The sequence below is a fragment of the Coptis chinensis genome, chromosome 1 (assembly GCF_015680905.1).
Source record: "Coptis chinensis isolate HL-2020 chromosome 1, ASM1568090v1, whole genome shotgun sequence".
NCBI classification, from domain to species: Eukaryota; Viridiplantae; Streptophyta; class Magnoliopsida; order Ranunculales; family Ranunculaceae; genus Coptis; species Coptis chinensis.
Window position 1 is genome coordinate 38527768 of NC_141456.1, and position 23919 is coordinate 38551686.

The 23919-nt window shown below is 36.5% G+C and overlaps 1 protein-coding gene and 1 pseudogene across 3 annotated transcripts; both read right to left on the bottom strand.

Moving 5' to 3' along the window:
- LOC147523891 (uncharacterized) lies at positions 1 to 17237 on the bottom strand. 2 transcript variants are annotated; one of them, XM_086600650.1, is made up of 9 exons: positions 16326 to 17237; positions 16014 to 16132; positions 15594 to 15924; positions 13417 to 15410; positions 13127 to 13163; positions 7054 to 7165; positions 2991 to 3195; positions 1253 to 1289; positions 1 to 654 (listed from the first exon to the last, which is right to left on the bottom strand). In XM_086600650.1, the coding sequence occupies exons 3-4, from the start codon at positions 15654 to 15656 to the stop codon at positions 14811 to 14813; spliced, it is 663 nt and encodes a 220-aa protein (XP_086456776.1). In that variant the 5' UTR covers positions 15657 to 15924; positions 16014 to 16132; positions 16326 to 17237; the 3' UTR covers positions 1 to 654; positions 1253 to 1289; positions 2991 to 3195; positions 7054 to 7165; positions 13127 to 13163; positions 13417 to 14810. The 2 variants fall into 2 exon arrangements, 1 of the variants encoding a protein (XP_086456776.1); XR_015217880.1 differs by lacking the exons at positions 15594 to 15924; positions 16326 to 17237 and having other exon boundaries at positions 16014 to 16258.
- Positions 17238 to 17426: 189 nt separating this feature from the next.
- LOC147523892 (transcription factor MYB17-like) lies at positions 17427 to 21144 on the bottom strand (annotated as a pseudogene). Its single transcript, XR_015217865.1, has 3 exons — positions 20598 to 21144; positions 20050 to 20179; positions 17427 to 18413 (listed from the first exon to the last, which is right to left on the bottom strand). The product of XR_015217865.1 is annotated as a transcription factor MYB17-like (transcript).
- Between the last annotated feature and the right edge of the window lie 2775 nt (positions 21145 to 23919).

The window sequence follows — 23919 nt, forward strand, 5'->3', positions numbered from 1 at the left end:
GGTATCAATACCATCACGATGGACCCAATTAATATACTTTGGCAATGAAAGGACCAGCAGCATGATTCAATATTACAGACATGATTCAAGAACAGCCAATGAAGATATTTACAAACTCCACATTGATGACAAAAGACGAATAGCTTATACGTTCAAGCAATTACTAAACCTTTTGTAACCTCCCCTCAGACCCGATACGTACTACTTTTATCAAGAAGACTACAAACTACTGAGTCGTTTGTTTTCATGATGCTCAACTATACAACAGCCAACTTAACTTATCACAACAGCCGCCACACAGATACATATCACTGAAGAAACATCAAAGCATCTGCCAAAGATGCTCCACCCAGATTGTTCGCTTTGTCCTGCACCGCTTTCACTTCTTCTTCAACCGCATCCAGTGCAACATCAGCCATAATCAGACGACTCTCTGAGCTGGTTCCACACCTTCCATAGCCTTATCTACAGCTTCCATAGCCGTATCCACAGCTGCCTTGGCTGCATCAACTGACTGCACATAGAAGTCATACTGGGCCTTCACTCCAGTCAACCAGCCAACATTGAACATTGCATTTTCAGCACACTAAAGACTGTTCCCATTTCTTCCAACAACAATCAGACACCACTTGACAGGTTGATCTCGTTTACTGTCTGCATCAACAATGACTCCATTCCATATTTGTCATGCTTCCAACAATACATTCTATGGTAACCAAGTAATCATTTTTATTTTTATTTTATTTTATTTATTACACATTGGACGCTCCTGATCCTATGTCAGTTTTAATAACACCTGCTTCCCCGCATCCACTCCTCTCTCCCGCACCCACACTCTCTCCCGCTCTGTGAAACTAAGATCAATACCACACACAAACGCACCTCTAATCTGCTTCTTTAAAATCTGTGTATGGTTCTAAAAGCAGACACCACCCTACAAAACTCAACCTAAACAGACGACAGAGAACATAAAACCTTCTTTACTTATGGACCCATCTGATGACAAACATAAAAATCTATACTTATGTTGTACAGCTGGTCTCTCCAACATCTCTTTACAGTTTACACAATGATTAATACATTTCAGACAAATATACCATCGTCCCATGACCTAGTGATTTCAAACAAATCAATGAATTCATTTTCCATGTGGTAATAACACAAAGGAATAACAATTTTGACATTTTGAGAGTAGCCTAGCTAGCATGTGGTGTATAAAACAAATCCATGATTAAAGACAACGTTAAATTACCTAATATTGAGAGGAGAGATCATTATAACCAGTAGCACTGCAAAAACAATACGAAAAATACACAATCTTCAATTACCACCAAAATGTCAAATGTAAAAGGATTTCATACCAAAAAAATTGAGGAAATAAAAACCATACTACCATCAGTAAAAAAGAAAGTCTACAAATAGTTCAAACTCAACCAGATTTTAGCAATAATACAACACAAGTAGTCAAAATGGCTAATATATCAAATTTTCAATGGTTACAACTTGAAAACACAAAAGCTGTAAAAAAAATTTCTCTTACCATGTGGAGACCAAGTGGAAAATTTGCTAAAAGTGCAGAAGAAGGAATGAAATCTAACACACACAAAGAGCAGAAAATCATGACTGATATGCTAAATCCCATGAAGCAAACCTTATGAATCCCACTTTGAGAACGAGCAAGAAAGATGAAGACGGAGAGAATTGTTGAGAACGAACGAGACATTTATTTATACGGATAATACACACTGTATGGACCTAAATATGACCACCAACGGATGTGTATGGTACATGTGTATGTATCACTAAGAATGTGAAGAGACTCCATACAGATCCTCGCACACTACAAATAGGAAGGACACAAAGAATAAATAAGTAAAAAACATGTTAACTACTTATGTTCAATTGCCAAAACACTTAACCAATTTCCCTGCTGGAAGTGGGAATGGATCAATAATCCCTTCCAATTGCCTAAACCCATGTCATTGATATACAATGCCCTTATCTAATGCATTTGTAAGCAAATCCAACTATCACACCTACCCCAGGGCATTACAAGTCAATTAAACAACAAACAAAAATAAATAACCTTCGGCTAATCAAGATCATGCATGCACACCTGTGTTGCATGGGTACGGGTACGGGTACGAGTGTCGGGTTTAGACACGGGTACGGCGGTTTGGACACGGCGAGGTCTAAAAATCAAGACACGGGGACACGGCTAATATTTTAATTTAATATTATATTTTATTAAAATATAAATTATTTTAAATAGAAAAATATATATATATATATTTTGATAAAGCCCATTAGCCAATTAAAACAGTTTTTGTTAACTTTAGATCTTGAATATAACCATTCTAAAAAAGCTCAAGTCCACATTGCTTATTAAAAGCCCAATTAATCTTATCTAAGTATCTATGGAAAAAAGTAACAAAATAGCCCAAGCCCACATCCCTTATTAAAACAAAGTTAACAAACAAACCCTAGATCTTAGATCTGGGTTGCAGCCACCGGCCATAGAAGAAGATGGTCTATCCACATCAATCCACCACCACTCAGGAATTCAGGTTAGTCTATTCTATTTCTCTCTTTCTTCCTTCTTTCTTAATCTTCCTTCTTTCTTAATCTTCTTTTTTTTTTCTTTGAAACTGAAAATAGATTCAAATGCGACCGAATCGTAATGGAGTAATGCGATTAGCCGATTGTCGATGACGACACGACCACCTGATTTTCTAGCCGGAATAATAGGCGTACCCATGCAACACAGATGCACACATATTAGAACACCACCCAAGGATCACTTGAAGAACTACTCTAACCATCTTCAAGAAGTTAATCAAAACAGGTATCTAAAATATAAAACAAGGGACCAATTCAAGAAAACATTGCCTAGAAGACCTAAATTGTAGTAACAACAACCTTAATTCCGCAAGAGAAATAAATGCAATCATATAAAGTATACAATTAAAGAGGAAATGATAAAAAAATACCTATCAGCAACTTTTACTGCTAAATTCTTCTTTGTCTTTTTTTAGTATTCACATTCCGACCACTTGAATTTCCTTCATCTTAAAATTCTTGAATGCTCTTCGTTTTAAGACAAGGAAAAACAATCTCTTCATCAGATTTATCCAAATTAATATACTTCGTAAGAACTCAACTTACACTTCCATTTTGATAAAATTCCAAGATAACCTGAAAAAAAATTAAAATAGTGCATTAAACAATCACTTCCTTATTTGACGGATCATATACTTAAATTTGAAAACTCATCCTAACAATGTCTTCCCATGATAATAATTAGTAATGAGAGTTGGTGAGGATACACTCAAAAACTAAGGATTCGTCTAAAGAGAAATGACTATAATAGAAATCAAATTCTACAAGATCAGAACTCCCTTTCATCTCTAATGATATAATGAATGGCCCTTCCCAGTTGGCCTGAACTTCCAACTGATTTAGTTTCGTATCTCAATAGTAAAAGCGACTACACCTATGCCTTAGCGCAAGATATGAGAAATTCGAGCAATTTAGCCTAATTAACTCAACTGAGAAAGGTGGAAATAGACCAAGAAAAAATATTTACAAACTGAAAAATTAAACACAAATACAAATCAATTGAATTACCATATCAACTATATTAGCTTTAGATATATAATTTCAATATCACAATAATGTTTTTTTTTCCGGATAAGAAATTTGGCAACCCAATTCAATTAAATGAAAATAATGATAAAAAGATAACATTTCCTACACTCATCTCATTATCAAAAGTGTCTAAGACTTCTATTGTAGTTCAAAATTGTACATACAAGTACCATATGTTCAGAATTCATATTTCTTAATGAAATAATTCAAAATAGAGGAAAGGATACCTGTAACTATTGTAATTGAGTTTTTCAGAAAAACAAAATGCGATATTTTAACCAATTTGATTTTCAGAAAATGAGGAAGAGAAAGGATGACCATTTACTTTACTCACTTCAACAACTCACATACGTGTTAAGCATCAACAAAAAACTGTCTTACTTGATGACAAGTGCTATTCATGTATTATATTTGAACTTTTTATTAACTAACTATGAGGCCCAATCACAGGCAACGTTTGGGCTTTTCTTTTAAGATCTTGGGCTTTGTGATAAAAACCATGAGGCCCATTGCAAATTTGGGTTGGTTTGGGATTTTTTGCTTATCAAAAGTTGTTAGGTGCTAATATGTGAACTAATCATGTTTAACTTATATGCCAATAGATACTTTGTTCTTGGGTTTGGCAAATTTTTTCCTTTTGAAAAGGCCCATGATTGTACTTCTTTAGCTTCATTACTATGTAAAGCTTTACAGTGGTCTTTGCATCTCCCGCACTCTCTGGAAGTCCGGTATGTCAGACTTATTTTCAGGAGTCACAATGTAAATCGATTGGGTGGTATGATCAAGCGACTCTGGCTGAGTGCCCATTCTATATTCATAATGTCATTTTTTGCTACTATTGTGGTCTAGCTTGGGTTGATTGTTTGCGTTATTTTCTGCAAGTTGCAGCTTCTCTGGAGATTGAGAGCTTTCTTGAGTTAGCATGACAGAGGGTGAACGACACCGCAACAAACTGTTTCACACTTTCACCCTAGAGGAAAAGGCGACCTCGAGAGATTGGAAAATTGGGTTTTTGGGGTTTAAGCGAACCTGTTGGACGTGGATGGAGCTTTGGGTGTTCAATAAAATTTTCTGTGGCGTTCAATGAAGTCTTATGGTTAGGAAAAAATTCTACTGTCATTAATAAGTTTCATAGTAATGATACATGATTGTGACGGAAAGCTATTGCCCCAATGAAGTCTGCAAATACCATACTAAACTTGGACTGGTCCAGCCTTTACCATACTAAAAACAATTCTATTTTATATAGTTATCCGTTTCTAATTTAGATAAGTAGCTAGGATGACGTTTGTAACGAAAAACATTTTTACACTCTTAGTTAGCATAAACCTAATCACTACCTGCTCTTCAAACGAGTATCGACAAAGTAGCGATTTAACCACACAGTGCAAACGAGTATCGACATTGTGTGGTTAAATGAATGACTAATTAACGAAACATTGAAAAATGAATGAAACTGCACTGAACTAACCTAAATGAATAATTAATGGAAAATTATAAATTTGATGTAACTACATTAAACTAACATCAAAAAATAATTAACGGGAAATCGAAAACTTGATGGAAATGCGTTGAATTCATCTCAAAGAACAATTAATATAAAATCGGAAATTGGATGCAACTGCATTAAACAAACCTCAAAAAATAATTAACGGAAAATCGTAAACTGGATGCAACTGCATTAAACTAAAATCAGAGATTAACTAACGGAAAATCCGAAATTGGTTGCAAATGCATTGAAATAACCTCAAAGAATAGTTAACTGGAAATCGAAAGCCGGATGTAACTGCATTGCACTAACCTCAATGACTAGAAATTGTAAACCATCAAATTAACCTAGAAAAATAATTAACGGGAAATCAGAAACTGGATGCAGATGTATTGAACTAACCTCAAAGAGTAATTAACGGGAGATTGGAACCTAGATGCAAATGTAATGAATTAATCATAAAGACTAATTAACGAAGCATAAAAAACTGGATGCAACTGTACTGAATTAACCTTAATGAATTACTAACAGAAAATCATAAAGTGGATGCAATTGCACTGAACTAACTTCAAATAATAATTAACGAAAAATCGAAAACTTGACACAACTGCATTGAACTAACCTCAAAGAATAATTAATAAGAGAAATTGGAAACTGGATGCAGCGTACTACATTGAACTAACCTCAAAGAATAATTAATGGAAAATCAGAAACTTGATGCAAATGTATTAAACTAATACCCTAAAACATGTTTTTATTATATGTAGGGGGAATAACCAAATAAATGTCTCGACAAATATAGTTTTGCATTTTAAGTAATGTTTATCATAATTATTTTATTATGATTGGGAATGCGTTGCTATTCAAGTAGCTTCAATATTATATTCGCCACATTGGGCATTCTTACAAAACTTCTATTATTAAACCTAACAACAAAAAGAAGTCAATGGGTTTTATCAAGCTCTGGCGCTTCCTTTTTATAGAGAGTGGTGCAAAAATTTGAAAAAGTGATTAATATAATTTTCATATCTCATAGCTATACATAGTTGCTAATATTTTTTAGAATAATTTAATATAACAGCACCCGTTCGTAGAATGGGTTTGAAAACTAGTTTTGTAGTTTTATCTTAAAGCTACAATAATTAACTAATCATGCATAGGTGGAAGAAAATTGCAGTAAGAGTGCATGCCTACATTCCAAAGCACAAATCATTTGAAACACACGCACCTAACAGCCGACTATAATAAAAGCTAACAAGCAGAAATCAACTAGGCATTCAACAAAACTGAAAGCAAAGGTACTTGTCATATCCAAATCCAACAACCAAGAATAAAATCCGAACAAAACACATCATAATCAAACAGAGTAATTATCCTAGAAGTAAAACATAAAAATAACCTGACCAATCACTACTTCAACAACCCCTGAACAAGCAGTAAGCATTATAATCATGTAAAATGTAGCTCTACTAATATTTTAACACTGTTATTCAAGTAAAATAAAATTTTGAAAAAAAATAAAAAAAAATAAAAACCCTAGGGTTTAGTCCGTACGAACCCAAAACTTAGGGTTGTCTGTATGTATATGTATGAAGAGAAAGAAAAATCCCATTTTTAAAACAACAAAACATAGTTGAGATGGAAGAAGAATAACTAAATTTCTCCAATCGTTTCCCATTGTTGCAGCAGCTTAAGATCAAGAACTCTGTATTTTGCTATTGAAGAACTCGGTACGATAAAGAGTAAAATCAGTTATAGAATACACCACTGTATTACAATATCTAGCAAGTAACCCTGCAGTGCGCTTCTCTTTCCGAACAACAATAGGTGGAGTATCAATTCTATCACTAACGGGTAAATCAACATCAAGTCATCAATGTGAACTGGTACAGTAGAAGTAGGAGAGGGCTCAATACCTGGTAAAGGTGAATCAGTGGCGAGTGGTTAACCTGGAGAGGCAGAAGGCGCTTGGCAGTCTTGGGAAAGAAGTTGGCGCTCTGGGTATCGTCTAGTATAGACCTGTAAAACCTGTAAAGGAGGTGGAACCAAATTTGTAGAGGAGAGACCAAAGTCAACTATTTAGACATAAAAGTGAACATAATTTTGAGCAAACAGAAGACATAAAAGTGAACATAGTCTCAATTGCATGAATCGTGCAATAAGAAATATTACTTTCATAGACGATACAAACTTTAAGGGATACCTGTTAATTATTGGAGCAAACCACTTTTAAAGTATAATACGGCAGTCATGATTCCTCCCATATTATCTTAGACATATAACTATGATATGTTAAGTCAATCAATAGATTTATCATCAGACCACACTCTCTATATGTCTGAAGTGGAGAGTTCTACTTGCAGAGATATCTCTAGCTGGAAAGTTCGACACCAATAAATAAGTGTAAGGTCACAAACTGATCAAGCAGAAGAAACACCGAGCAAAGGAGATAGGTTCGAGAAAGAAGACGTGGAGGTTTTTACGCGGAAAGAACTGGCATTAAATCAATAACAATTTTAAGAGAATCAGAACATTTTCCAAAATCTATGAAAATCAGTAAGCTCAATTAAAAAGCAGATATTGCAACATAAATATTGCAGGAAGTATGTGTTCTTATAAATAGGAGTAGAAAGCCTAAAGCTGAGCTCCTAGAAGTGAGAAGGTCGTTATTGGACAAAGACTCGGATACCATAAGTTCACAAGTTCTATAAAGCTGGGCAGTTAAATCGCTACTCGGTCGCTACTCGGTGGAAGTGCGAGTAGCGAGTAAGTCTACTCGGTCGGGGATTAATCGGGATTACTCGGGCGATTTTTTAAACCGCTACTCGGTGGAAGAGCGAGTAGGTCTACTCGGTCGGAGATTAATCGGGATTACTCGGGTGATTTTTTAAAACACTATATTTCTTTACAAATACATGTTACATATAAATTAATATTGAAATACCAATATGGTAACTGGTAATTGACCATTAGAATTTATATAAAATTTTGTGAACTTGTGTGCAGCCAATATGGGATGAAGGAGAAAAAGGGTCAAATGAATTCTATAGTAGCAGCAACTTGTGCAGCCAATATGGGATGAAGCAGAAGAAGGGTCAAATGAATTTTATAGTAGCAACAGTCTTAGAAACAAAGAAATAGAGCATAAACTGCTACAAGTCTACAACTATCAGAATATCAATTAGATATTTGTAAATTGTAGGCTTGTAAGTTGTAACTTCAAACAACTTATCAGAGTATCAGTTATATATACAACTACAACTTATTGATATTGAAGTTGTAAGTTGCTACAAGTCTACAACTATCAGAGTATCAGTTATATATACACAATGGAGCCTGACAACCATTTAGCATATCTGACAACCAAATCCAATGAAACAAAATATAACAAAAACGCACGCCATAAAACAAATTAGCAGAATATATGCCAATATCAGATAAAAAATGCTTAAAAGCACTTGAGCAATTCTCCGTAGTACCAATAGAGTAGTAGACTAAATTACTAATAGAGTAATAGTTCAAACTTCAAACAAAGAGAATATGTTAACAACAAAAACTCAAAATGCCAGCAAAAACGTCCATGACAAATGACTATTAATCATCTCCAACTTCAATATCAATATCGTCATCACTTCCATTGACATCATCGTCATCTCGATTTCCTTCACCTTGCTCTCCACCTCCTGTGTGGGCCTCAAAGTCCACCTCATCTTCTTCTTCATCGGCTTCGTCACGAATTGTAACCGAGTTTCTGGTTCTTTTCCTTGTACTTGGCCCCACATCAATATCGGCTCCCCTCACTGCTCGAACCTGCTCCCAAATAAGGTCATCACCTTCCACCACAAAGTCTTCAAGCTGCGTCTCGCTCGGTATGATCCAATCATCATTTTCATCAATTTCCTTCAAAAGAATAGGATCACTATCACTGTCGGCCAATCTTTCTTTGAATCGCTTCTCTAGCATTCGATTGTATTGAATGTAAACAAAATCATTCAATTTTGATTGAAGAAGGCAATTCCTCTTCTTTGAATGTAACTGAAATTGAAATGAGAGAAGAAAGAAAGAAAACATATTAAAAATAATTACATAGTGATAGAGATAACCACTATATAACTAAAGTAGTTTTGGACACTCTAATGTACTTACATTATCAAAGACACTCCAGTTGCGTTCACATGGTGATGCACTACATGTTTGCGATAAAACTTTAACTGCAAATTTTGCGAGGCTAGGAGCATCACTCCCATATTACAACCACTATTCGTCTATATTTAACATGTTATGATGAATTGATGATGTTAAAGTCAATACTTGAAAAGATACAATAAAAAAATTGCTAAATAAAATTATTATGTCAAATGAAAGCTTACGAGGTTGCATAGTTGCTCTTCGACTTATGGCGGACTTTATTCCAAATGTCCCCTCTGCATCTCTATAAAGTTTCTGTTCATCCATTGCAGATCCGACTTCGGACTCGGGTATAAGCACCGTCATAGCTTTAAAAAGACCCGTCTTAACTATACTGTTTATCTCCATCAGAGCTTTAGTTTTCTTGAAATAGATTGATGGATTTAGATAAAACCCGGCTTCATACCAAAATATTTGGAGTTAGTACTTAATATATACCTCAAGGCTCAAGCTGACATCCATGTAAAAAAAAATTAGAAGTTGTTACCTGCATGCAATGGACGATGGAGTTGATATTCCCACCTCTTGTCAATAATGGTCTTCACTTTCGTCCATGTCCAACCCCAAGTTCTTTTCAATTTGCCCCTCTGCCCTCTTCATAGCCTCATATAAATAGCCCATACATGGCTTCTCTTCTCTATCCACTATTCTCAAAACATCCACCAATGGGGCCATCACTTGGCAAGAGTAATAAACATTATCCCAGAAAGACTCTTTTGCAACTATTCTTTCAACTCTCTTTCCATTGGATTTTTTTGCAAAATCACTATTTCTCCAATATTCAGAAACAAACAACACCTGCACGTGGTGCCTATTCTCCCACATACTCCGCAATGTGTAAAATTGAGTAACAAACCTAGTCACGCAAGATCGTGTAACTCTCTACCTCCCGGTCAACTTCCCAACCAAGCTAACACTCTCCCATGGTTATAGAGATAAACCACCACTATTTTAGCTTCAGATAATGCAGACTTTATTTTGGGCAATACGGTCTTCTCTCCACTCCCAAAATCTTGAAGCATCAAATTAATGCAATGCGCTTTGCACACAAGGAGTCAAAACATCGAGCCATGCTCTTCTTCCAACATTGCTCCCGCCAAATTATAGTTTGATCCATTGTCGGTCACAAACTATTGAAAAAAAAAATACATCATTAAATTGATAAATGGATTTTTAGTAACTTGTTTTGTACAATGTACACGACTAGTCAACTACACACAAACGTCTAAGTAGCTTACCGAAACAAGGTTCTCAGCCCGACTTCGACAATCACTTCATTAATTATTCTCACAATATAGATTGCTTCCTTAACTTCTTCTGATGCATCAATTCACTTCAAGAAAATTGTATCTTTCGGACAACTCACCATAAAATTGATCAAACATCTACCTTTTCCATCGGTCCAAAAGTCAGACATAAGTGAACATCCATATAGCTACCAGTGCGGTCTAAAAGAATTAACAAATTCTTGTCTCCACATACACCTCCTTCAGCAAAGTCACCCGCAAATTATGATAGCTAGGCGGGGGCATAGCTGTAGGGGAATAATAATAATAATATAAACACAATATTTCAAAATAACTAAGTATTTTTAAATTCTAAATAAGTTATCTCTTTCATATTCTCCAATAGCATGAAACATTTTTGTGAAGCTTGGTGGGCGAACTGCATTAAAAGGTAATCCAACTTCGTATGCCCACTTTGCTATACAGAGCCATGCTTTTTTCTTCAAAACTTGCTTCTGAGGGTTGTTTTTATCTAAAGTAGATTGCTTCATATTGTCGGTTGTCAATAATTGATCAAGAGGACCTCTAACATTGTCAATGGCTTTTCTTCTACCAATGGAAATACCTAGGTTTCTATTACCACCACCACTACAAATATCTTGTTCTTCTACTACATCATCATCTTCATCTTGTCTCTGAAGAAGGTCATGTACTCTAGCCTTATCAAGCTTCTTCTTTTTTACTTCCCGTAATGTTGCATTGACTTTATGTTGAATCTCTATGGTCACCTTTGGACATGACGTCACATTTCCTTTCTTATGAACTAGATGTTCCTTCAACCGATTTATCCCTCCAGACATCTTTTTATCACACAATGTACACCAAACAAAATTTTTGTTATTTGGGTCCCTACACTCACCCCATTCCCATGCCATATCATCCGACTTCCTCTTCATTGAGGTGGTTGTGGCAGCAGTTGTTGTGGCAGCACTCGCAACGGGCTCATTCGAAGCTCTCGAAGACGACATCTCTAAATTTCAGAAAAAAAAATCAAAGGAATAAGTCAGTTAACATATCACAGACTCACAGTAGATACTCGAATCTCTATTTTTGTTCACATATCACAGACTCACAGTGGTCAAACACTCGAAGCTCTATTTTTGTTCGATGCTCTCTGATTTCATTTTAATTAACGGTGAGCCAAATTATGACCACAAAGACAGACAGCTGCAATTAGAAACAATCTAGCTCTATATCTAAACACAGTCCAACCCATTTTCATAATTCATAACTAAACTTGGCATCAACAGTCCAACAGCTCTATATCTCTCTCCGTGATTTTTTTTTTATTACAAGTGCATCAACAATTTCTTATTACAAGAAAAGGGACGTGATGAGAACTTGAGAAATGAGAAGTGAGGGGAAGTGAAGAGAGAACTTGAGTAGTGAGGAGGAGAAGTGAGAGAAGAAGAAGAAAAAAAAAATGGAGAAGAACTGTGCTAGCTTACCTGGAGAAGACGAACTGCTGGAGAAGACGAACTGCTAAAGTTTTTGATTTCGCGAGCCCTAAAGTTTTTGTTTTAGACCTTTTTTTTTTTCTGTTTCGCAGGCTTAAAAAAAGGCCCAATTTCTCACTATTAACTCACCCGGGCCCGATTACTTAAAAAATGAAATATCGGCCGATTTCTCAGCGATTTCTCGTCCCCGATCACTCATGGGGAGTAATGGGCTGACCGGATCGGCTAGGCACCGAGTAGGGAGTACTCGGCGATTTTATAGCACAGCTATAAAGTTGGTTAGCTCTATATAGTCATTGGAATGGAACTTTAGATGGATAACTCCACCATGGTTTGTAGTCTCATCTTCATACTCAGATTTAAGTATGGCAACCACATTAGAATGACTTGGACACAGACTTTGATTTATGGTTACTTTAATTTCAGTTCTATCATTACAATTTCTTTCGTAGCTCTTTGGTATAAGTGTCATGAGCACAACCACTCTACTTTGTGTTCTCATGGCTATTATGGTTAAAAATATTTCCTGTTTTTACGGCAACATTAATTTTTAAGTAGTCTCTCACTTTGAAAATAGTATACCTTTGGCCTGGAATCAGGATTTTTCCCATGGGAACGGACTAAATCTCCAAATGTAAGCATTACTTAAACAAATTATTTGCACCAAATTCAGTATAGTCTATTTTACTCTAATCTGCTTCTTTAAAATCTGTGTATGGTTCTAAAAGCAGACACCACCCTACAAAATTCAACCGAAACAGACGACAGAGAACATAAAACCTTCTTTACTTATGGACCCATCTGATGACAAACATAAAAATCTATACTTATGTTGTACAGCTGGTCTCTCCAACATCTCTTTACAGTTTACACAATGATTAATACATTTCAGACAAATATATCATCGTCCCATGACCTAGTGATTTCAAACAAATCAATGAATTCATTTTCCATGTGGTAATAACACAGAGGAATAACAATTTTGACATTCTGAGAGTAACCTAGCTAGCATGTGGGTGCATAAAACAAATCCATGATTAAAGACAACGTTAAATTACCTAATATTGAGAGGAGAGATCATTATAACCAGCAGAACTGCAAAAACAATACGAAAAATACACAATCTTCAATTACCACCAAAATGTCGAATGTAAAAGGATTTCATACCAAAAAAAAATGAGGAAATAAAAACCATACTAACATCAGTTAAAAAAGGAATTCTACAAATAGTTCAAACTCAACCAGATTTTAGCAATAATACAACACAAGTAGTCAAAATGGCTAATATATCAAATTTTCAATGGTTACAACTTGAAAACACAAAAGCTGTAAATTTTTTTTCTCTTACCATGTGTAGACCGAGTGGAAAATTTGCTAAAAGTGCAGACGGAGAGAATTGTTGAGAACGAACGAGAGAGGCGGAGGAGATTTGAGGAGGAAACTCAGGAGAGAAGTAGAAATTGAAGAGAGACATTTATTACACACATGACAAAGCCCTGTTTTTGAGTGACCGACACATCTTGTTAGTTTGTTAAGCCTTAAAAGGCTTTGCGACTTCATGGGCTGGGCCGAAGTGGGGGCACCGCTAGTCCATTAGTGGACAACGGGACAAAACCAGCTATTTAATACCAATGGACCACTTAATATTGGATTGGATAGAGGAGGCGTCAATGAATGGTAGAAGATATGAAATTAGCTGTAATCGTTCTTACAATTAATCTATGACTGTGGAATGTACTATAGACGTTGATAGATCTAATGTGAACTGTGGAGATCTAAGATGTGATCTTAAATGTTGTATAGGGAAAAAGAGACAGTATATAAAGAATAGAGGGTGAAAAAGAGGGGAGATCGAGAGATAAGTAAATCCATTAGGTTGTAATATTTTGAGTATACAAATGTACTGTTCCTTTTCATGTTTTTAATATATAAGGTATTAACGTAACTGATTTGTGGAGAAAAAAATTCGGAACAATGTATATTGCTGGAGCCTCGGCAACTCAGCCAGCATAGGAATTAGGAAATCCATGTCCTTGTGGACTTTCGCATTCACAAGGTTGCAGTGTCGAAAGCGCGTGAATTATTCTCATTTTTCTTTTGACTGGTTTACTTTCGCAGAGTGCTAATTGGCATGGATAGAAGGATGCTTGCCTATTTTGGCCATATAAGTTGTAGTCCAAGGTTGGATCTCACAATCTCCAAATGCATGTGAATTCAAGCAATTGGGAGTTGAGATTACAGCACACAACTGAAATCAAGCAATGCCACACTAACATGTCACAGATTAAACAAGGTTGATTCACGTGAAAAAGCAGAAAAGTAAACATATTCAGATATGCATAACTACAAAGCCTCTACAATGATTTTCTGAATCTCTCCCATCATATTTACCTTACCACAGATCCTGCAGCCTAGCTCAAACTTAATCCCTAATTTTTTAACTCGAATGAAAATTGCTAATGGCAACAAAAGAATGAAGAACAGCCAATGAAGAAATTTTCCACACTCCACATTGATGACAAAATATGCATAGCTTATATGTTCAAGCAATTACTAAACCCTTTAATTTGTAACCTCCCCTCTGACCTGATACGTACTAAGTCTACCAAGATCACTCCAAAGTACTGAGCTGTTTGTTTTCATGATGCTCAATTATACAACAACCAAACTTATCACTGAAGAACAGCAAGGGATCTGCCAAAGGTACTCCACCCAGATTGCTCGCTTCATCTTGCACCGCTTTCACTTTTTCTTCGGCAGCTGACTATGAGCTGCTTCCACAGCTGTCATTGCCTTATCCACAGCTGTGATAGCCTTATCTACAGCTGCCTTAGCTGCATCCGGATTTGCCTTAGCTGCATCAACTTCTGCATTGACTGAATGCACACAAAAGCCATAGTGAGCCTTCACTCTACCCAGCAGAGGGCTCAACCAATCAACATTGAACATCACATTTTCAGCAGACACCAAAGACTGCTCCCATTTCTTCCAACAACAATCAGACACCCTACCTCTTGACAGGCTGATCTCGTCTACTATCTGCATCAACCTCTCCACCAAGCTGCCCTTCACAACTGGCTCAACCAAAAATAAATCGGAAACTATCGACCCATGTACCTCACAAAGCTGGTCATATAGTGCTAGATACTTATTGGACATGAGAAAACCATCAATTTCAACCTTCTCCTCGTCAGCTGACAAAGGCTTAAGTGCTCTGACAGGTACTCCATTCTCCTCAGTCCCAGCACTCACACTCCTTTCCCAATACATAGCACCAGTGGATTGCTCACCATCGACAGTTGCACCACCTACTCGTCCTTCAGGAGCCAAAACATTCACATCCTGCACAATTCCACATGTATTTGTTACCTACCTAGCTTATAAGTTCTACACTCTACAGTGATTGCAAGCACTAATGAGCTACTTATTAAAGAAAAAGCTATGCAAGTTTACATTATGAGAGTAACATAAGACTATGACCTCGACAATGTGAATGCATATGTATATGTAAATGCACAAACATACCGGGACAAATGCATTTCTCATACAACCAGTGAATGTGAACTCAAATAGAGAAGTTTGTGGCATGTCTATCCAGCAACGAGAGGAGAGAAAGAGACTATCTTGTCCTAGGACATGTGTCCTAGTATCTATTGATACAAGCTAAGCAAAGTTAATTGACTTAATCCTATGTCAAAGATCAGTATGGTGGAATGTGAAGCAAGCAGTTCAATATGTCAGGAAACCTAACAATCAGATTGCAAATTAAAATGGAAGACAACGGCAAATAACAAGCCCGGCAATAACAGCAGAAACGACAAAGAGAACGTCATACACCAGACAAAAAATACATAGCCTGCAAAGAAAGAATAGTAAACTGAGTACTAAGTATCAAGTTGATTACAGGGGACCTGAAAAAGAATGGTATGAAGAATTCGAACAAACCAGAAAAGTTGAGGTGAACCATGAGATAAGTCTGGGCTACCAGGGTAGACCCAGTACAATCCAATTGTACACCTGATGAACAACATCGTGTTGGCAGACTCCAGATTTTTGGCAACACTCTAAAGAGATTAACAAAAAACCATAACGAGAAATCAAATTCTGCGTGTGCAATTGTGTGTGGCGTCTAGTAGCAAACATGGTGTAAACTAAACGTTGGTCTCTTTACTTGAACATTGCCATGAATATTATTGCAACCAAGTGGAAACGTAAACGTAAATAATAAATAACAACCAATAATAAAATAATAAGTACCTTTTCGTTTGCTCCTCAGCATCGTTCTCAGGTGAGTCGCGTGTAAGCAGATGAAAAACGCAATGGAACTTACACCATTTCCCTAACACTAAAATACTAACTACGACCCTATTCGCACGGGCTTCATCAGTGCCGCCTAAGGTTCTAGAAAACTCTTCTGGGCTGGGCCGGACACTCGATCTGTTTTGCTTTGTCTGAACTGTGAAGTAGTAAAGTGTAAAAGTATAAAGCAAAAGAGAGGATTCAGCACAGTAAGTCAGAAGACCCAGCAACCCAGCATATGTTTTTGCCTTTTTGCGAAAAAAATAGTGTTAGGGACTTTAATATTTCTCCGACAATTTTACACAACAACTTATCAAGTGCACTCCTTCACATACCCTAGCTTTACGAATGAGAAGAGAGGGATTCTTGTCTTTATCTGCAATAACAGGTATGACATCTTCTCTTAAGATCAAAGCCATGTTCAGTGCATTCAATTCAGAAGAGTAAATGAAGATCCACGTGCCCAGTGGTGCATCATATTTAATACCAATGGACCACTTTCCTGGCATATCTTCTGTGTCTATGCTTTTTGTTGCAGTCCCAGATGTACCACTTGTTATTGGATTGGATAGAGGAGGCGTCAATGAATGGTAGAAGATATGAACTTAGCTGTAATCGTTCTTTCAAGTAATCTTATGACTGTGGACTACATTATAGATGGTGATAGATGTAATGTGAACTGTGAAGATGTAAGATACGATCTTAAATGTACTCTTCCTTTCATATTTTTAATAGTGTACAAGTAACTAAGGTAAATAATTGATGGATCAATTTTTCGGGACAATGTAGCATCAGCAACTCAGCAAGCATAGGAATTAGGAAATCCATGTCCTAGTGTCGAAAGTGCGTGAAATGGTGTGTATATTCAAGTATTCTCAATTTTCTTTTGACTGCCTTAATTTCCCAGAGTGCCAATAGGAACGGATAAATGGATGCTTGCCTATTTTGGCCATAGTAGTTATATTCAAAGGTTGGATCTCACACTCTCCAAATGTGAATTAAGGGAATTGGGTTTGAGATTACATCACAAAATTGAAATCAAGCAATGCCATACTAACATGTCACAAAACAAGGTTAATTCACTTGAAATAGCAAAAGAGCGAACATATTCATATAGGTGTGTAACTACAAAGCCTCTACAATGATTTTCTTCTGAATCTCTCCTATCATATTTACCTTACCACAGATCCTGCAGCCTAGCGAGCTGACACTTACTCCTACTTTAAGTTCGAGTAAACAAAAGATCCTTAATTCCCAACAAAAAGGGGAAGGAACTCCCAGCAACAACAATGAACTTGACTCTCATCCAACTGGTTTTCGCACCCCCAAAGTTTTTGTATGATGATTCAGAACGAGGAATTTAAACAGCTTTCCATCATCAAGCTTGGAAACATTGATGAGTAATTGTTAATATGCCCTTGGAAAAAGCTTATCTCATCGCCACCTGGGAAGTCTAGCAGCAACTGCAATGACATATCAGTTGAATCATCAAGGTCAGTGGAGCTTGATGAATCAGATCCAGCCACTACACCATCCTTGTATCTTTCTAACTTGCAGCTCTTATACTCCATGTCCTCAAGTTGATTGCTAACCGGTGCACGCTCCTGCATTGAATTGTTTCACCTCTGCGCTAACCCCTGAACAAACTCCGTGATTTTGTTGAGGATGATGCCTGAGAGTTGGGGCTCTGACTTGTTTCTTGTGCTGCTAGTCTTGAAATGATTTTCCAACTTCTGAATTCCATATGCGGAGAAAATAGTCACAATCAGGTTTCTCAACAGATAGAAGGTTGGATTGAGAAGATCCAAACATTAAAGACTCCTTTGATAACCGGGCCTCTGCCTCAAGCCTGGCACTCTCCCATTCGCCATATGACGTGTTGAAGGAAATGCAGATGAGACAGGATTTGGACCCAAGGGCGACGAAGGACTATGTGTGTGTGGATCAAGGCCCATGCCAAGTAGACGCTTCTTTAAGTGGGTGTTCCAGAAGTTCTTAATTTCATTATCGGTTCTCCCAGGCAACTGAGATGCTATTGAAGCCCACCTGAAAGTTGATGAACATAGTAACACTTCAGTTTACATGCACATATCACCTTTTACTTTTATAGCTCTCAGATAAGACGAACCATATACACCAAAAACTTCTATACATGCAAAGCGGTGAGCATTAACAACATGAGCACAAACATAAAACCAAATGTAGACAAAGTATAACTTCAACAGCAAAGATAATTTCTGCTTCGGAAATTGAAATGTAGCAAAATAAAAGCACGACTTATCCCATTATTTTGAAGCAACTCAGTGTTTTCATCTGGATATTAATGAGCCCCAACCATGAAAAAATAGCAAGAAACCTATCCTACAAGTAAAAGTGAGAAACCAATGTGTCCATCCTGGTAAGAGTTTTAACAATGCTTACTGAAGCGGAAATTTTACTGAGAGAAAGCATGTCACTACATTTTGCTTTCAAGAAACCTCCATAGTTTTATATTAGGGCATATGTAGGCACACAGTTAAACAACATACATATTTGTACATGTCAATATCATCTTTTATAAGGTACTGGTTTAATCATAACGAATTATAGGTGTCGTGATATTTAGCATTTGGTTCCACCATAATCTTGTAATCTTGTTATCTGAAAAACGCAAAGATCCCTAGGTAGATGAAAATTATAGGTACAAAAGCCTGTTTAGGCACCATCTATACATTAAATGAAGATCCGACGATCCATTGTTTGTCACATAGGACTCCTATAACTCTGTATATAAAAGAAAACCTGAAGGCATAATGTTACAACAAAACCAAAGGAGATAATTTGTACTTCAATAAGGGTTATAAGGTTACCCAATAATCAGTTGGTTTAACAGTGTAACAGAAAGAGGGAGAAACAAAAAAAAGCAAGTCAATCCACACGCAAGTAGAACAACAAAAACATTGCAAGTTTAAAGATATGTCACCGGGTTGTGACCTATATTTTCCAGGCAGCAAGAATGTGCAGGGTTTGTTTTCTCAGAGGGTATCTTTTCATATCTGGAGTCCTCTGGACCAAGCCTCAGTACATAATTCAAAGAGAATAAACAAGGGCGGCCTTGTCTCATATCAAAAGTTGAAGAGGGGGGGGGGGGATGAATTGTTGGCAACAACATATTCTGGTACACCAACACCACGAACACCACAGGTATCAATTATCATTTCAAATATCAATATGCACTACTTCACCGCAAATTTCTTAGTTTTATCATTTCCAATTTCAATCAATAAAGCAACTTAGTCAACAGATGACAAAATTCAGTCAATGACCAGTTTAATTAATTCGTCAAAAATTTCAAGTCATGGAAAAAGAAAATTGAATTTCCACTATATGTTTCGATTTCTATCAGAAAGTGTAGCCACTTAAGCATAAACTACAGAATCACCTCAAACAGTCTGAATGTCCATTCCAGACAGTTTTTCTGTAAACTCAAATCAAATTTTAAGTTATAATAAAGCCACTTAATTTGGCTTATTATTTATTTTCTGGACCATGTTAGTCACTTGGGACTTCCATTCCACAGTCCCATAACCATGTTGAGTCACAAAATTAGACAACTAAACATTCCTCTTATTAACTACACTACAAATCTAGAATCCTAGAGACAAATAAATGCATAGCAAAAAATAGGATAATAATGAAGTACCTGTTACCAAGAATGCCGTGCAATTGAATAATAGTCTTCTCTTCTTCTACAGTGAATGGACCGCGTTTAATATCAGGTCGAAGATAATTCGTCCACCGAAGTCTACAACTCTTCCCACAACGAAGCAGACCTGAAAAATCACAACTCAAAATATTCAATACCCAATAACCATAACCAAAAGACAGAAATACCCATTAAAATGTTCAGAACAAAAGGGCATTTTCGTCAAAAGACAAAGCAAAAGGTTGAAGATGAAGAACAAGACAACAATAGTCAATGGATCAAGCTTTCATTTAATTTTGTATAAAACTTTGTTTGGATTCAAACAAGAAAACAAAGTGAAGCATTAAATTGACACAAGTATAAGACAGAAGAAGAAAAAAATCAAAGTCCAGTAAAGCAAAGCACCTGATCATGCCAAACAAAAGCTCTACGACAAATTTTTAGAATATTGTTTCTATCATCAAAATAAAGCGGTTCACACTTGAAATCTACTTAAACGTGGCTAAAATGCCGATGGCTCGGATACTGAGTCACAAAGAGCTCACCAGAAAGTTTAGGAAGAGAACGCCAACTTCCATGACCATTTTTCTTGATGTAATCAACAAGTATCTCGTCTTCTTCAGGTGTCCATGGCCCTTTCTTCAATCCTTGCTTCTCACAGCAAGGTGCTCTTCCCATTATCTTACAAGTTACAACCTACCTACCTGCCCCTCAAAACCAGTCCAATCTGCAAAGGAAAAGCTTTGAAATTAGCTTGAACAAAGAAGTTAAACAAAGAAGATGAAAAGGTAATGTTCTCTCACTATAAATGAAACCCCACGCCTTTAAATGCCAAGAAACAGAAAACACCTATTTATTTTTCTGAGAGATAATATTGGAAAAAGCGTGTAGAAATGAAGAGTGACAAGTAGCGAAATCTTATATAGCATTAATGGTGGATTCTTTCAAGTCAGAAAACAACATTAAATGCTATGGACAACAGAGGTGTTCTTATCACTATGATGCTCTTCTCTTTAATGCTGATCTTCTTTTAGTTCGTTGCATACAACAAAATATCAGGGTTTAGGGGGTTTTAGAAAAATCAAATGCTCTTCTTACTTTTGCTTGCCTGGTTGGACAGTATGAGAAATAGAGAAAGAAAGATGGTGCTTTCTGAGTACGACTTGAGTTAAATGGCCCGAAATTTAGAGCCCATTTGTAAAGGTGCAATAAATGCTGTCAAATAAATGAATGTCAAAGTTACGTCAACTCAATAATGCTGCCTGCCTCTGCTAAGTTACTGTTTTACGCTTTTACCCTATCTGATCTTTGTGAATTTTCCTTTGACGCAAGTCAAAGTTGCCTCTGGAGTACGGAATTTAAATGGAATGGATGTTTGATTGATGTGGTGTTAGTGTGTTACTCGTTTAAGTGTTACTCGTTTTCCCAGGTTATTGAATTCAATCGACCTCCAGATGTCTTGTAATTAAGTGAACTTTCTTCATGGAGGTGATTTCTGGGATTTTTTCTTTGAATTGAATGTGAGACTGTGAGTACACACAAGCAAACACTGGTAATACCGTCAAACTAAAATTATCGATGATGCTATTAACTGATATAGGTCGGTACCGTGATTTTCTGATATATAATGTCTGAAAGATGTTCACGTTTGGGGTGAAAAAAAACATATGTAAAGATCGGTGGAAACTCAAAACGTAATCCAATTTTATGATATATATATATGCCCAATATTTGATATACATAACCGTCATCTCCACTTCTCGAAAAAGCCTCTTTCCAAACAATGTCCAAGACAAGTACGGAAGCTGATCAAGCAATGCAAACATTTTCCAGGTGAAGAAAACCATCGAAGACAATTGCTATTCTGGAAATCGTGAACTCCTGGTTATCGAAAAAAAAAAAAAAAAAAAAAAATCGTGAACTCCTAAAGTCGCCTAGTGTTGGAAATTTGGAATCCAGTAGTTCCCTGAAAAATCAAGCCTTCGCTGGAACACTCTGAATCTCAAATTTACACTGGCCCAGTTGGCTAAATTTCTCAAAAGAAAAAAGTCGCGCGCAGTCACACACATTGTGCTTTGGTTACCGCTCTGAAAATGTTTGTCCGTAGATAGTAGATACACAGAGAAGAAAGCGACAAATCGCGAGTACGCTATTGCAGTCAAACCCCAAGTATATGGTGTAGGCACATGGAACAATCGGATTAACGTGCTTTGTACGATACGTATTTATTTCCCTCTTGTCCTTTGCGAACATGACCAAGGTATTCATTATCCAATGGACATTGCTGTATTGTTAACTTTCAAAGTTCGAAAGTTCGAAGCTGAGTTTGCGGTAGCTCACAGCCTCACACTGCTATCCATTCGGCTGGAACTCTATCTGCAACTCTTGCAAGTTGTAGCAATTATAGTCCTTCGTAATAGCTCCAAAATTTTCTCTTAATATGATTATGTCTTGTACTAACGAGGAGGCCCATGAACTTGCTAGGTGGGCTATTAGGAATCAAGACATGTAGTCTCTTTCAAAATGTAGTACAATTTTAGATTGTGATCTCACTTAAGTTTAAATTTTAATATAATGGGTGATTAGCAAAAAAAAACAAAAAAAGATGGACATTGCTGTTTATAGAGCTCCGCTTAAAGTTAATTACCGGATAAAAAATAAAAAAAGGAGTTCCGCTTAATGTTTTTATAAGATCATCATCAATTGCACTGTTTTATATAACACTCTTTGTATGGTATGCTGGTAGCACGCCGATCATTTAGGTTAATCATGTTAACTCTAAAAAATACAATCTGACTGAAAATTTGCGACAATTACGAAAACGGTCTTCAGATTTCTGGGAAAGAACAGTGCACCAGAATTTTGTTAAGTGTTATGCCCCCGAAATTTATAGATATCTAAGAACAATCGTTTCTCCACTGGATTACCCTCAAAGTGTCCATTACACATGAATTCCCAAGTCATGTGAAAGAAACTGGAAGAGAGTGCAGTGATCAAGCATCATCTTTTATGGACCTACGATTTGTTTCACCTGCTAAATCTTTTATGGATCTGTTAGGGCATACTCAACCAGAGCATACTCAACTAGTTACCAATTTACCATTCAAATGGACTTGTTTCCCACGCAATTCCGGAAGTTCGTAGATTACCAAACCAGTACAATTATGGAGTACTTCAGATCTCGAGGATCCGTTGTGCATCACTCTTTGGCAACGCATGCCCACTTTTGAACTAGAGAAAGTGAGATCCATGTCCAAGACGATTTACTTCCACTATAGGTAACAACAAAACCTTGCGTAAATAACTGAAATCAGATACTTGATTAACCAAATTATTTTTTTGGTTTCCGAATGAAAAGCATCATTCTCAAACTTAATTACTGTCTGAAATTACGAGCAAAACTAAATAGTTTGACTCCTCGTGGGAAATCAAACCACTAAACTAAACTAACCAACCAGCTAAACGCTCAATCTCAAAGTACATGAATAGTTCCAGCTAAACTGACTACACATATCCACAATTTGCATTTCTGGGCCTAATCGTTTAGTATACTCTGGTTAACCAAGGACAGGACGATCTGCCATCAGGAGAAATACTAAAAAATTATCTATTTCATAGTCTAGAGAAGTAAAACTCTCATTCTGAGAATATCCCTGCCATTGAATTAAGTACTAGCAGACTACCTAAATGTCAAAATTTCAAGGTATTACACACTTGCATCCCTGGCAAAAGTATCCCAACTGAATAGGATGGTTTGGAGCAGAGCCTAACGAAAATACAACACTGGTCGAATAAATGAAGAAAAACGAAGACTACAACGGTGGACGGTACAACATATACTTCCATATAAAATAACCAAAGACTATA